Source organism: Notothenia rossii (assembly GCF_949606895.1).
Source record: "Notothenia rossii genome assembly, chromosome: 4".
NCBI classification, from domain to species: domain Eukaryota; kingdom Metazoa; phylum Chordata; class Actinopteri; order Perciformes; family Nototheniidae; genus Notothenia; species Notothenia rossii.
In genome coordinates, this window is record NC_136902.1 from 92,487,711 (window position 1) to 92,504,242 (window position 16,532).

At 41.8% G+C, this 16,532-nt stretch overlaps 1 protein-coding gene across 1 annotated transcript in view; it reads right to left on the reverse strand.

Annotated features, from left to right (window-relative positions):
• Positions 1–3,823: 3,823 nt before the first annotated feature.
• The window catches only part of LOC307034979 (NACHT, LRR and PYD domains-containing protein 12-like), a gene marked incomplete at both ends in the record, with an annotated part of 47,166 nt that continues 34,457 nt past the window's right edge, over positions 3,824–16,532 (reverse strand). Inside the window, 4 exons of the mRNA XM_079673903.1 lie at positions 3,824–3,866; positions 4,211–4,381; positions 5,734–5,904; positions 6,727–6,897. Of these exons, the coding sequence (XP_079530029.1) occupies positions 3,824–3,866; positions 4,211–4,381; positions 5,734–5,904; positions 6,727–6,897 (556 nt within the window). The remainder of the gene's footprint in view (positions 3,867–4,210; positions 4,382–5,733; positions 5,905–6,726; positions 6,898–16,532) is intronic.

Sequence of the window (16,532 nt, forward strand, 5' to 3'; positions counted from 1 at the left end):
ACATACAGGGCATCCCGGACATACGGGGCGTCCCGGACATACGGGGCTTTCCGGACGTACGGGGCATCCCGGACGTACGGGGCATCCCGGACGAACGGGGCATCCTGGACGTACAGGGCATCCCGGACGTACGGGGCAGCCTGACTTCGCAGGGACACATTTTATACAGACCCGAAGGTTACAACCTGGACGTACAGGGTTAGACATGCAAGGATAAACATGAGCCGCGGGGCGAATATACGTGCTGACATGCTAAGAACCACCACCAGTTATATGCATACGTACCAATTTGAAGGTTGGAGAGACCTTTGGATAGCCAGCACGGCACTGGGTTTCGGACGAATGTAGGATGAGAAGCGGTTGTTGTAGGGAAGAGGAACAATTACCTTGATTGCGGCAGGTTTGCTGCACCTATCCTGAACGAGCCCTGAAATGCTCTTAAGACACCACCACCAGTTATATGCATGTTTAACAGAGGTAAGCTTGAGAGATCGTGGATAGCCGGCACGAGCCGATGCCTGGCGAAGAGGGAGATGTAGACAATGTAATGCGGCTGTTAGCTTGAGTACAATGATGCATGAATATCATACCCTGCTTAACATAAGCCATGTGAGCATGAAACCAAATATATGAGTGCAATATGAGCAGCATGAAATAATATTTGCTTAGGTAAATGCTGAGACATGACCCATGATATAGGCAGGGCTCAACGCTAACTTTTAAAAGTGGTTGCCAGGCTGGCAACCAGGCATCCGCTTTTGGTTGCCAACTGAAAATACGGTTGCCCTTTTTTTTTTGATACCTTATATTTTAAATAATTAAGATGCTAAACAGTTATACATCAACTTAATAATGAACATGTGACACAAGAATTTTCAAATGCTTTACAATAAGTAATTAACGCACTTATTTGAACCTAAGTGGTAGTAAACTTGTCCACCCTCAATTGCTGGTATACAAAATACCAGTAGTGCTGCTGTTGTTCTGTCTTCATAGATCCCTCACAAATGAATTGAGCAAGTCACCGGTTTCTTGATCATCCGTTGTCTCCCTTTCAAATGTGGGTTTTCTTGACCTTTGTGCTGACCCCCACCATAGACCCGTTGGCCCTTCAGCATTGAAGTCTTGGATTGGCCAGACTAATACATTTCTAATGTTAAATAAATGAAAACCATTCATAGTTAAACATTTGATATTAATTATTGATGCTGTAAATTACCTTTAATATGTCTAACTATATTTAAAATGTGTTACCTTTTTATAGAAGTGATCATAATTTAATGCAACCATTTTCTATGGTAAAGTTTCGTTTTGCACTTTTATTTTGGTAGTAATAAGATCGGGACTCTTATTTTGAAGGAACTTTTACCGGAAGTGAATGGAAAACATTCCTCTTTGTTTTTCGTTCGGGTTTTACCTTACGCTCCATCAGTTGAATCACTTTGAACATTCATTGGAGAAGTTGAGGTGTTGGCTGAACTTTTTATCACACAGTCAAGCAACTTATTTTTTGCTTCGCCATTTTGTTGTAAAACAAACACACGGCGCACCGCGCACGCGAGTAAACGTGCATCGCTTTCTGGCTCCTTAATCACGCCAATGCACGTGCAATTTAAGTATCAGGTTCCGACTGGTCACAACAATCAAATATCACTCTTAAAAATGAATATGAACATTTATCTATTTTGGGGTGCACGTTTTGCTGTCCTTATTTCTTATGTTAAAAACTGGTTGCCACTGATGGCAACCAAAGTCCAAGAAGTGGTTGACATTTTTCAAATGGTTGCCAATGGCAACCTGGCAACCGTTACTGTCGAGCCCTGGTATAGGACTAGCTTAATTAGCAGATTAATTACGCCACGGTGAGACGTAGATGCTGATGTGCTGGTTGGGTGATTAGACTGTCTTCTATCCTCTTACATGAGCTTCTCTTTCTCCCTGAAAGAAACCCCCCAAAACCACGGATGGGCAGCATCCGTGGCTGTGTTGAAGCTTGAGACAGCGGTACTTACTGAGCATTGTGACGGGTAGTAGTTACCCGAACTGCATAACTCCATGCTGTAACGCGTTACACCCGTTACGTATTGCGCCGAGGCTTCGGAGCGTGTGTCGAGTAATCCCCGAATCTTTTTGTGAAGCATGTATCGAGGCTTGTATCGTTTCGGGCCAGTGACGTCATCGATGACGAACGAACCTCGCTGCCTGTCGATACCACGTGAAAGCTTCGGGAAGCGATTCGGATCATTTGAACCGTTGAGCCACAACGCTCATAATACCCATGGATGTATAACAAGAACCATGTTACCCCTCCTGTACCCGGGTCCGCTGGTGACACGATGGAATTAAAAAGAGCTCAGACCCTCACTTATATAGAGGTCGGAAAATGTCATAAGTATAAATAGATACAAGCATAAATAAATGTAGGAATAAAACATGAATAAATAAATGAATAAATGCAGATAAGATATATCCAGTGTTTTTTGGGTAGATCCAGCGTGTGGGCTGTGGCTCGCTGGAAAGCAGCCGACCCACGACCGCAGGGTTTGCTTATAGAAGCTACAGCTAAATGAGATAATGCAGTTTATAAATGTATTCCTGATATGGTTTAGCCTTCTCAGGCTACAACGTGGTTAAGTTTATGAATAATATTAAGGAATACGAATCCCTCTTTGCAATGTTTACTAGCCTCCTATAGGCTTTTCAATCACAATCGTTCAACTGGAATGAAAACAATATTGTTAACATGAAAATAGGATTTTATGTCCGTTGTTTAGAGTTATTCTAAGGCTTTACTCATTGGGAACTCGGTATGAGATAGAGCGCAACTGTTGAGATTTCCAATTTGCCTGTTTTACACGCTTTGACCAACAGGGGGTTTATGTTCAAATGAAGCCCATGATGAAGCCTCATGAGATGAACCCTTTGCGAACCAATTGGCTGGAAAGCTTCAAAGCTTCATAAGGCTTCATCTCGCCATCACTACCTGCTTGCCACCTAAGACGCAGTTAGAGACCAGTACTGCTACTGAGCCGGAAGGAGAAGTAGCTTCGATGAGATGTAGCTTGAGCCCTGCCTGCCTGCAAGAGGGGTTGTGGTTGAAGCCGGAAGTGGGAGAAGCTTCGCAAGCGATGAGGGCCCGTTCCGCGTGAAGGCCGGAAGCGCCGCATTTGAGCGGCCCTGATGCCAGTGATGCCCTCTTGAGAGACTGAAGGCGTGTGTCAATTGTTTGCCTGAAGTAGCCCATTTCCATTAAGCCGGAGGAACTTCCGTGGAGCTCAGTATCCTTGTCTTTTTCTTCCGCATCCGGGTTTGCAGGGTGGCCGGCTAGAACCGCTAGCCGACTGGGGAACGCCCCCTGTAGCTTAATCCGCAAGACTGCGGAGCTGATGAATAAATACCCGGAGCTGGGAGGAAGCCCTGCTGCTGCTTGCGCGTTGACACCTGGAAGACAGCTGATGGAAAAGGGGAGAGCATATATAGAGGGATTAACAGGTGCGATGATTAGGCTTGTGAACGGAGGGAAGTGATAGGTTAGCTGAGGAGTGGCGCTCCCTATCATTTAGTGAAGGGAGCGAGTATTGCCATGACGCGCAATACAAAGTGATAGGTCTTCCTGCCTGAACTTGCGCTGAGCTTCATTTCAGATGAACTTCTTTATTCAGATGTGACCATTTACTAAAGACAACTTACATTTACTTTAACAACTAGCAGTGGATATCTAACATATATATTTTAAGAAACATTCAACTTTTATGATTGCAGACTAAATGTAGTACAAGAAAAATAAGAATATGAACAAAAGGACTGTGGCAGTGGGGTGTGGTTAGAGCGCAGGCTGCTGGAGGGATGGGGCTGGCTCCAGACAGCTGGACAAGGATCAGGTAACCAGGTGAACAATAAAGCATGTCAGTAACCTGGTTCTTGTCTCTTGGTCTGGGTCCTGGGGGCAGAAGGACTCGCCCCAAGAAAGCCTGTCACTGGCAGCAGTGTTCTGTTTGTTTCCTAAAGTATGGATGTATTGTTTGCAAGCTGTGGCCAGTCAATAAAGCTTTCTTTTAGGCAAGCCTTCCTCTCCTTCTGTCCTTTTTAACTGGGTGAGCAGGAAAACCCTCACAACGACATACACAAATGTATGGTTGTTCAAGCATTAGGTTCAATGTTAATGAAACACATGAGATCTCCAGCAGTAACAGAGAGTCAGTGAACTGACCTGAGAGTCTCCAGTCTGCAGTCTGGACTCTCCAGAAGATCTCTCAGCAGCTCCACTCCTGAATCCTGCAGAGCGTTGAGACTCAGGTCCAGATCTCTTAGATGGATGTTGGACTTCTGAGCTGAAGCCAGAGCAGAACAGCTGATCTCTGACAAACTGCAGCTCTCCAGTCTGAATAAAGAGAACAAGATGTAACTTTAGAAAACAATGTTCCTGTTTGAAATAACTCCAGGTTTAATAATCTGCTCAGAGCTGAAGAAGGTCAGAAAGTGGAAACTCCAAACAGGTTAAAAACTGTAAGATACAGAAAGAGGGAAAGAGCTCTCATTCATATTAAAGACAACGTGCTTCTACTTCAATAAAACGAGGAGACTTCACATCTGAGACTCTGCTCCATCTCCACTAACTCATGATGTGCAACCAGACAAATACAAACCACAGAAACTGATTCAACTCAAGATCACAACGTTTACAAAGATCACAATTCAGGATGAATTTTAAATGTGAAGAAAAACCTCCAGAATATGTATTTTAGGAACAGTGGAGTCATCAAATCACAGCATCTTCAGAGTGAACTATTCAGTCAGTATCAGCATCATGTAGCTTCAGGAACATGTTGGAAACAGCAACCACTGAACATACTTGTTAGTGTTGGATCGTTTTAATATAACTATTTCATTATTGTATTTGATATCATTAGTTAAAATCATGATGGAGAATACAAGATGAATTTCAGCTGTTTAAAAGGTTCAGAGTGAATTCTGCAGTGAAGGTTTTTTGTTGTTATATTTAAATGTAAAGATCAACATTATTATTATTAATGCTAGAGTTGCATAATGCCGCATGATTGCCAGTATGGCTGCGGCTAATTTTGGTTTATTTCATTTTTCAGTTATTCTGTGCTTTTGCCCCCACTTATTGTGTTTTCCCTGTGTTCCTGTTTCAGTTACTGAGAGCTGAAGGTGATGGTGTTGGTGTCCGAGGTGGTGGCTTCCCCCGGGTTTTTGGATATTTTCTCCGTGTGATTGTGTGAGTGTGGAACACGTGTGACCGGGGTGACTTAAGTTTGTTTTTGCGGGATCCCTCCACTCATTCGTTGACCCTCTCCCCCACTGGTAAGCCTCAGCCCCCTTGTTAGTTTTCCTTTTTGGATATAGCCCTGTGTGAGTGTTTTTAAATTGTATTTTTACTATTTTACACAAATAAACTGTTCTATTTTTGATAGTTGAACCACGTCTCTTGTTCCATGAGTAACCAAACCTCTGTGTCCTAGTGACTTAAAACTTGTTATATTTCCCTGGGTGAATTCCCGGGGTGGCGTTGTCGGACTTAGTGGTTTAACCAAACTACTGTTAAATCAATATATTTCTTTTGCGGCCACTGCCACAAACTGGCATTATGCAACTCTAGCGTTAAGAGGCTCAGTGAGGATCAGAGTGATATCAGCCTGATGTCTGCAGCTCAGAGTCAACACAACTCTCACATATTCATCTCAGCACACAAGTTCAAGATGGAGAACTGACCTGAGAGTCTCCAGTCTGCAGTCTGGACTCTCCAGAAGATCTCTCAGCAGCTCCACTCCTGAATCCTGCAGATCGTTGAGACTCAGGTCCAGATCTCTCAGATGGATGTTGGACTTCAGAGCTGAGGCCAGAGCAGAACAGCTGATCTCTGACAACCTGCAGTTCCTCAGACTGAATAAAGAAAACATGATGAGGATAAAAATGAGTTTCTAATCCAATCAGATGTTCAGGTTTATTAAGTGTAGCTCAACATTCCTGTTTCCTAATCAATGAGCTTTTCCCTGAATTACAGTGACTGTCTTTCTGTTATTGTGGATCATCATAATATCAGCCTTCTGTTCATTATCTGTGAAAACATTGAAATCAATGGGAAGCAAGAAAAACATGTATGCTTCAGAGATCAATGTGAAACTAATGTGAGTTCAGATGAACTTCTTTATTCAGATGTGACCATTTACTAAAGACAACACACATTTACTTGAACAACTAGCAGTGGATATCTAACATATATATTTTAAGAAACAGTCAACTTGTATGATTGCAGACTAAATGTAGTACAAGAAAAATAAGAATATGAACAAAAGGACTGTGGCAGTGGGGTGTGGTTAGAGCGCCGGCTGCTGGAGGGATGGGGCTGGCTCCAGACAGCTGGACAAGGATCAGGTAACCAGGTGAAGAGTAAAGCATGTCAGTAACCTGGTTCTTGTCTCTTGGTCTGGGTCCTGGGGGCAGAAGGACTTGCCCCAAGAAAGCCTGTCACTGGCAGCAGTGTTCTGTCTGTTTCCTAAAGTATGGATGTATTGTTTGCAAGCTGTGGCCAGTCAATGAAGCTTTCTTTTAGGCAAGCCTTCCTCTCCTTCTGTCCTTTTTAACTGGGTGAGCAGGAAAACCCTCACAACGACATACACAAATGTATGGTTGTTCAAGCATTAGGTTCAACTGTTAATGAAACACATGAGATCTCCAGCAGTAACAGAGAGTCAGTGAACTGACCTGAGAGTCTCCAGTCTGCAGTCTGGACTCTCCAGAAGATCTCTCAGCAGCTCCACTCCTGAATCCTGCAGATCGTTGTGACTCAGGTTCAGAACTCTCAGATGGATTTTGGACTTCAGAGCTGAGGCCAGAGCAGAACAGCTGATCTCTGACAAACTGCAGCTCTCCAGTCTGAATAAAGAGAACATGATGTAACTTTAGAAAACAATGTTCCTGTTTGAAATAACTCCAGGTTTAATAATCTGCTCAGAGATGAAGAAGTTCAGAAAGTGGAAACTCCAAACAGGTTAAAAACTGTAAGATACAGAAAGAGGGAAAGAGCTCTCATTCATATTAGAGACAACGTGCTTCTACTTCAATAAAACGAGGAGACTTCACATCTGAAACTCTGCTCCATCTCCACTAACTCATGATGTGCAGCCAGACAAATACAAACCACAGAAACTGATTCAACTCAAGATCACAACGTTTACAAAGATCACAATTCAGGATGAATTTTAAATGTGAAGAAAAACCTCCAGAATATGTATTTTAGGAACAGTGGAGTCATCAAATCACAGCATCTTCAGAGTGAACTATTCAGTCAGTATCAGCATCATGTAGCTTCAGGAACATGTTGGAAACAGCAACAACTGAACATACTTGTTAGTGTTGGATCGTTTTAATATAACTATTTAATTATTGTATTTGATATCATTCGTTAAAATCATGATGGAGAATACAAGATGAATTTCAGCTGTTTAAAAGGTTCAGAGTGAATTCTGCAGTGAAGGTTTTTTGTTGTTATATTTAAATGTAAAGATCAACATTGCATTATGCAACTCTAGCATTAAGAGGCTCAGTGAGGATCAGAGTGATATCAGCCTGATGTCTGCAGCTCAGAGTCAACACAACTCTCACATATTCATCTCAGCACACAAGTTCAAGATGGAGAACTGACCTGAGAGTCTCCAGTCTGCAGTCTGGACTCTCCAGAAGATCTCTCAGCAGCTCCACTCCTGAATCCTTCAGATCGTTGAGACTCAGGTCCAGATCTCTCAGATGGATGTTGGACTTCAGAGCTGAGATCAGAGCAGAACAGCTGATCTCTGACAACCTGCAGCCCGTCAGTCTGAATAAAGAAAACATGATGTAACTTTAGAAAACAAAGTTCCTGTTTGAAATAACTCAATGTTTAATAATCTGATCAGAGCTGAACAATGTTTTAACGTCAGCAATGATGTAGAAACAAATCCCTGATCATCTGGAACTCTCTGCAGCAGTTTCTCTCATCAGATGTTTAACAACTCCTTCATCTCCCTCACAGCTCATCAGTACTGACAGCATCTCCACTGACTCATGGAGCACAGAGTGAGTCTGTGGAAGCTCAAACACTCTCCCTCACACATTCACCTTCTCTGATCTTTGTTATTCTTAAAGTTTGGATTCCATTTCCATGTGGAAATACAGAAACAAATAAAAGCATTCAAATGTCTTCAGGCAAATTCTGAAAATCATAAACACAAACAGATCTGTATGAACTGCAGTCAGTGAACTGACCTGAGACCCTCCAGTCTGCAGTTTGGACTCTTTAGTCCAGAACTCAGCAGCTCCACTCCTGAATCCTGCAGATCGTTGTGACTCAGGTCCAGATCTCTCAGATGGGAGGGGTCAGACTTCAGAGCTGAGGCCACGACTTCAAATTCAGTCTCTGAGAATCCACAGCTAGAAAGTCTATAATGACACATATATCACAACTTGTGTTAGTATAAAAACAGAGGAAACATTTATTTAACTTACTGAATTGGAAATGGAACAAGTTTTAACATATTATGTCGATTTACTTTAATAATAGAGTTTTGTTTATTCATTGTCAGCCTGTCAGACATTCTTTTAAACTCTTAAGCATTGTGGTAAACACAGATCTGATTTAATGTTTAAGAAACTGCAATGATATATTAATAACTGCTTTCACCGATAACTGTAAATACTGCTGTATGTTGTGATCACATGCTGCTCTGAGAAAACCTCTAAAGTCCTTCATGTGTTTGACATGTCGCCTCCATCACTCAAAATAATGTGAAGAAAAGAAAAAAATGTTAAAATGTCACAATATATAAATAGAATAACTGGATCATTTAATTTTGCTCTCAAAGTATTTAACATCAAACATTTTATAATGTTTATTTGAAGAAATAAACTTCTGATCCACATCAATTTATGAAGCTAATCACATCTGGACTTACTTGGCCTTCCTGCAGTTCCTCACAGCTGGAATCAGTCTCCGTCGTCCCTCAGCTGATGTGTGGTACTTCTTCAGGTCCAACTCATTCAGAACCTCCTCTGACATCTGCAGCATGTAGGCCAGAGCAGAGCAGTGGATCTCAGAGAGTTCTTTCTCTGATCTGTTCTCTGACTTCAGGAACTCTGTGATCTCCTGATGTACTGAGTGGTCCTTCATCTCTGTCAGACAGTGGAAGATGTTGATCATCCTGTCAGGAGAGATTTTATAACTTCTCATCTCCTTCAGGTTGTTGATGGCTCTCTGGATGACTTCTGGACGGTTGTCTGTGCGACCCAGCAGGCCTCCTAACAGTCTCCGGTTGGACTCCAGAGAGAGGCCGTGGAGAAAGCGGACAAACAGGTCCAGGTGGCCATTTTCACTTCTGAGGGATTTCTCCATGGCTCCGTCCAGGAAGACATCCAGGGATGGGTAATCCTGATCACTGTTATCACTGTTCTCATAGGGCCAGTCTCCCTGCAGGAAGTCCTTCAGTACCTCTGTGTCTCTGTTGGTGTAACAGTGGAACATGTAGACTGCAGCCAGAAACTCCTGAATGCTCAGATGAACAAAGCAGTAGACTGTTTTCTGGAAGATCACACTCTCTCTTTTGAAGATCTCTGTACAAACTCCTGAGTGCACCGAGGCCTCGGTGACCTCAAGACCACAGCGCTGCAGGTCTTCTTGGTAGAACATGATGTCTCCTTTCTCCAGATGTTCAAACGCCAGCCTCCCCAGCTTCAGAAGAAGCTCCCTGTCAGCCTCCGTCAGCTGCTGTGGACTCGTCTCATGTCCCTCTTCATACTTCTGCTTCTTCCTCTTGGTCTGGACCAGCAGGAAGTGTGAGTACATGTCAGTGAGGGTCTGGGGCAGCTCTCCTCTCTGGTCTGTAGTCAACATGTGGTCCAGAACTGCAGCAGTGATCCAGCAGAAGACTGGGATCAGACACATGATGTGGAGGCTCCTGGAGCTCTTGATGTGAGAGATGATTCTGCTGGATAGGTCTTCATCACTCCATCTCCTCCTGAAGTACTCCTCCTTCTGGGCGTCAGTGAAGCCTCGTACTTCTGTCACCCTGTCCACACACTCAGGAGGGATCTGATTGGCCGCTGCAGGTCTGGAAGTTATCCAGACGAGAGCCGAGGGAAGCAGCTTCCCCCTGATGAGGTTTGTCAGCAGCACGTTGACTGAGGACTGCTGAGAGACATCAGACACAACCTCATTGTTTCTGAAGTCCAGAGAAAGTCTGCTTTCATCCAGGCCGTCAAAGATGAGCAGCACTTTACAGACAGCCAGCTGCTCTGCTGTGAGCTTCTGTAAGGTTGGATGGAAAACATGGAGCAGCCTGAGAAGACTGTACTGCTCACCTTTGATCAGGTTCAGCTCCCTGAAGGAGAGTGGGATCACCAGACTGACATCTTGGTTTCCCAAACCCTCGGCCCAGTCCAGAGTGAACTTCTGCACTGAGAAGGTTTTTCCAACTCCAGCGACTCCGTTGGTCAGGACCGCTCTGATGAGAGTCTGTTGGTCAGGTGAGGCTTTAAAGATGTCCTGGCACTTGATTGGAGTGTCATGGAGGGTCTCTTTCTTGGAAGCTGTCTCCAGCTGCCTCACCTCATGTTGGGTATTAACTTCTTCACTCTGGCCTTGTGTGATGTAGAGCTCAGTGAAGATGCTGTTGAGGAGGGTTTCACTTTGATCAGTTCCTTCAGTCACACGTTCACATCTCCTCCTCAGACTGAGCCTATGTTCATCTAGAACCTCCTGCAGACCACTATCTGCTGGAACAGAAGGAAACATGAGAGAATCAGGAAATGCTTTTGAGAATCTGAACAGTCAGGGTTTTAAATGACATGATTTTTATAAAACATTTTAATGTCTATACTTTACAACACAGAACATCCTGGACATGGAGACTCCAGAAGGAACCACAAATACTAGCTGCCAGATATTTATACTCTCATACGTAAATGTTATATAAGTGCTGGGCTAATGTAGTAATGTCTGAGTAAGACAGAAAGCGTTTTTTAGGGAAACACTGCTGTCCCACGTGAAATATTTGTGTACACACTTTAAAAGCAAAGCCTTGAAGAAGGGATCAGATGATACAGTGTTTCTATAGAAGAGCAGACACCCAGCACCCACACAGCGGGAAAGAGGCTGCACGTGTTCGGCCTCTTACTTTGTAAAATGCTCCATCTTTCTCCACACTGAGGACAGCAGGAGTCTCCTGATGGAGGAAGCTGCTCCCAGTATGAGGCGATGCACTGTCTGCAGAACCAGTGTCCACAGCTGGTAGAGACTGGATCCTTCAGGACGTCCTGACACAGAGCACAGCTGGACAGCTGCTGCTCCACAGGAACAGGACTCTTCCTCTTCCCTCTGTGGAGATGAACACATCCTTTACAGCACTTTACATTAGAGGAGCTGATTCTCACCAAAGGTACAACAAGGTGGCAAATTCTACTTTCATATTTAAAATAAAGTCTGTATCTCTAGATGATTGTTCATCCTGGTAAGGTAGATAGAGGTTAGTTCTTCATATCATTAGGAAACCACACAGCTTTGTGTCTGGATTCATAACATCAGCTGAATTCATCTGGAACACTTTAGCACTTTGAACCCAATTTATATTGAATTTGCTGTGAATACATTTCAATAAACAAATGGAAAGGATACCAAGATAACAACGTAATGATATTGATTTGAGTTAATGCTTCGTCAGGTCTGTCTGCAACACAACGAGCAAAACACTTTAAAATGTTTGTTTTCTGAATGCGATTGGTTTCATTGAAGCTAGGCTAGGCTAAGTGGTTCTCAAACTTTTTCTGTCAGGCGCCCCCTTTTGGAGAAAATGAAGAGATCTATGGATACATCTCTCAACACCCATATGAAACAGAACTGTAAACAGATTTTCTATTTCTTTATGGATATTTTACAAATCACCCTTTTAAACTTTATTCTTTTTTTACTGTCATATAGTATTTCATACCTGTTTTTCATGTATTCTCTTATTTTTTTATAACTATAATGATCCTATAAACGTGTGTCTTAGAAATAATTGTTCACATTAATTGTGGACACCATTTTTGAGACCCGGCCACTAGCTCGCTAGCACCAGAAGCTAACAACAACGATCTCCGGTACCGGTGCGCTCTCTCTCTCGCGCGCGCGCACACACACACACACACACACACACACACACAATGGCTCGTTCCACACACACACAGAGCAGAGCTTGAATGAAACACAGAGACCCAGACGTACTTGTACTGTACTATATCATATTATTTTCGAATCAATACTTCTTTTTTTTCAAAACCATTTTTCCTCCTGGTATCTCGCTCACCAGGTTATCACTATTATTAATAAACCTCTTCAAAAGATGCTGAGGTAGTCAACTCATTTGTTGGAAGATTTATATTTTTCCAAGTATTATTGTCATTTTGAGAACATGTCATAACACTGATACATTAATAATATAATAGCATATTGAAATATCCTAAAATATAGTTAACTGTCCTCTTCGTCCTTGTTGACTGAACTTTAATGCTTTTATTGGTGGTTTGTTGTTACAATTCATTTGTGAAGTTTGACATGTTTGTATTTGATTTGGTTAACCAGAGGTCCTACATGTGGAGAGAGAGTGTTATTTTACTGGAGTAGTTTACTTAGTTCTCGACTGCCTTTCTTTTTGTACTTTACTGCAATGCAATGGGGATATGAATTTCACAGGTCACAGTAGAAACAGACTCTTACTTCCTGTCTGAGGGTCCAGGTTCATCTCTGAAGTCTGGAGGTTCATCTTTAGACCGGTCACTCTTCAGAGACAGACAGCTGGGGACTGGAGATTTGTCCTCTTCGTCTTCTTTAAAATCACTCATCTTCTCCAGTCTGAGAGATACACCAGTAACACTGCACACACACACACACACACACACACACACACACACACACACACACACACACACACACACACACACACACACACACACACACACACACACACACACACACACACACACACACACACACACACACACACACACACACACACACACACACACACACACACACACACACACACACACACACACACACACACACACACACACACACACACCCATCATGATGACAAACTTGGGTCAGACTTCAGGCAGGCTGCTCTCCATGTTGACTGCGCTGGGCTGTTACATGTTATGTAACTCTGATGAATCAGAAACCAGGAAATGGATAAAAAAGTTCACAACATTTGAAGATGTCACTTTCGACTGCAGGAAATAAATATATTTTAATTTACAGATTATTTTCTGACATACAGTATAACAGAGTAAATGATTAATGTGTTGAAAAGCAGATCCTGGTGTTAACACTCACCCTGTTTTTCTCCTCCTGCTCTGTCGAAGTGTAAAATGGAGTCTGGCAGTCGGACTTCCTATTTTCCCTTCAACGTCCTTCCCTGTCTGTAGCTCCTCCCTCTGTTTCAAAACCAGCCTCATCAAGTGGACAGGTACAAACAGGGATTATTTCCAATTGCTCTCACAGTAAGACAGTTCCAAAAACATGTATAAGAAAGTTAGAAAATAGACAAGCAGCTAAAAACAAGCAACTCAAAATTATAATACCACAAAGTGCAAACAAATCAACTTGTGAGGTTGTTTTGAGTACTCTAGTGTTAACTGTGCAATATATCCCTGCAATCGGGGTGGATGACGCCGTCATCTACCTGCTGCAGAGGTCCCTCTCCCACCTGGAATAGGCTGGGGGCTCTGTGAGGATCATGTTCTTTGATTTCTCCAGTGCCTTCAACACCATCCAGCCCCCGCTCCTGGGGGACAAGCTGCAGCTCTCGGGGGTGGATCACCACCTCACCTCCTGGATCCTGGACTACCTCACCAACCGTCCACAGTACGTGAGGACCCGGGAGTGTCAATCAGACACCATCATCAGCAGTACGGGGCCCCCCAGGGGACAGTGCTGGCCCTGTTTATCTTCAAATATAACAAACATATATTTTTCAACATAAGAAGTTCAAGTACAATTTAAATGAAATTAAATAAAAAGGTGCATATGTTTTCTAAAAGAAAATAATTAGGCAAAACGTTCAATATATTTTTAATGAAATACAAAATACATTTATATTTAAAAAAAAGTTATATATGTAAATAAAACAAAAGTTCAAGTTAAATAATAGATAAAACATCAAAAATAATATGTAAAATGCAATTAAAATATTAAACAAAACTTAAAAATATATATTTATACAAACATAAAAAAGTTCAATTAAAATGTAAATTAAAAGTGAAATGAAATATAAATGTTCATATTTTAGTAAAAAAAATCAATATTTGCTAAAAATAAAATACAAAACATATTTATAGAAACATAAAAAATAGAAAGTTAAATATTAAATACAACTTTCAAAAATGTATTTGTAAAAACGTTAAAACAATTATTTAAGAGAACATTAGAATAAAATATATATGCAAACAAAATAAGTTTATAATAGAAAATACAACAATGGTGGGATGAATGTGAATGATATTCAGCACCTTTCTAATAGATAATTCAAACACAAATGAAATATAAATATGATGCTTTTTAATTTCCACTGTGACCATCTTGATGTGTGTTTGAATGCATGTGGGGTTCAGCAGCGTGACGGACTACGTCACCGACACCTGGGTCAAAGACGACGAGATGAACTCCAGCGAGGAAGCCACTCAGGTAGAGAGTCCTGCATCACCTTTAATTACGTTTGAGTTATTAAAATACCTATGTTTCAAATTATCAACATAACACAGAGTCTTATTTAGACGTTAGAGAAACCTAGATGCACGAGGATGGACGAGGAACGGCTAATTGGTGAATTTGAAATAATAATAATCATAATTTATATTCTTTTATTACATGGCTTAGTTGAATACTCGATTCTGATTGGTCAATTCAGAACACGTGACACGTTGTTAATACCGAACAGACAAACCGCTGTCAAGGACTTATTGACCGTTGTTAAGGACGTTCACATCTGCACAAACAAGTCCGTTCGATTTAACTGTATACAGTTTGGCCGACTGACAAGACAAGAGCGACAAGAAAACAGCGGAGAAGTAACGAGCTTCTTTTACGCAGCGGTCCAGACATAGACATCAAACGGGGACACATATTCAGTGTGCAGTTACTTTGGCATTAGGGCAGGGATATCTAGATACTTTCCAAGGTTTGACATAATGAATTGTGCTACTTTTAAAGCAAGCAGCGATGTTTTTAAATCTGTAAACAAAAAGCTCCTCAAAAACGCTATCGAAGCAGTTCCTGCCGTTGCTACGTTAGTTCAAACGGTAACAACGGACTATTTCTCTTAGCGGATGCATGTCAATTTAAATCAATACAACTAATTTTTAAATCAATAAAATCATTTTCTAAATCCATAAAAGCATTTCAATTAATAGTGGGAGTCACAACGTTACTTTGTTGAGAATGCGGCCGTGTAATAAGCGGGATAATGTGCATCGACTTGGTCATTAAAATAACACCTTCATGCCGATCTAGATCCCTCCGCTTCGCGTCGAGCTCCTGATCAGCCTGTCGGTGTTCTTTTCCCCATAATGACCGCATCGCAGCACATTATCCCTTCCATATGTATATAGTGCTTTTCTAAGGACTCAAACCACCTTACATAGAGAGTTATCTATATGATAAGTCCTTATTTCACTAAACAAGGTGGACGTTTTTACTTTTAGTTAAAGTTACGTCATTGCATTTTATTTGTGTTTTAATTTGATCTTGTAAACATTATTTTTTGAAATTATTTTATAATAGTGTTTTTTATTATTCTAGAAAAAGTGATATATTTTTTTTCTAAATGATTTCCTCTTACTGTGTTTTTTGTAAGTGAATTCTTTCTATGTGTAAACGTACTGGTCAACGATTATCTATATTCTCATTTAGGACATTAATCGTGAGCTCTAAGCACCGACTATTCTATTGTTCAGTTTCATTTAGAAAAAAACCTACCGTTGATAACGCTCATAAAAGCACATAAATGAAAGTAAAGTGTGTGTGTGTGTGTGTGTGTGTGTGTGTGTGTGTGTGTGTGTGTGTGTGTGTATGTGTGTGTGTGTGTGTGTGTGTGTGTGTGTGTGTGTGTGTGTGTGTGTGTGTGTGTGTGTGTGTGTGTGTGTGTGTGTGTGTGTGTGTGTGTATGTGTGTGTGTGTGTGTGTGTGTGTGTGTGTGTGTGTGTGTGTGTGTGTGTGTGTGTGTGTGTGTGTGTGTGTGTGTGTGTGTGTGTGTGTGTGTGTGTGTGTGTGTGTGTATGTGAGTAAAGAGGAGATCCCTGTGCGGGGGGGCGAGTGTGTGTTGTGTTACTATAGCGGTGCTCTGCAGTGTGTCATCGGAGTCAGTGAACCATTCAAGGTGAGACACACATACATACACATACACACACACACACACACACACACACACACACACACACACACACACACACACAAACACACACACACAAACACACACACTTACTTAATTATACACAGAAGAAATTAA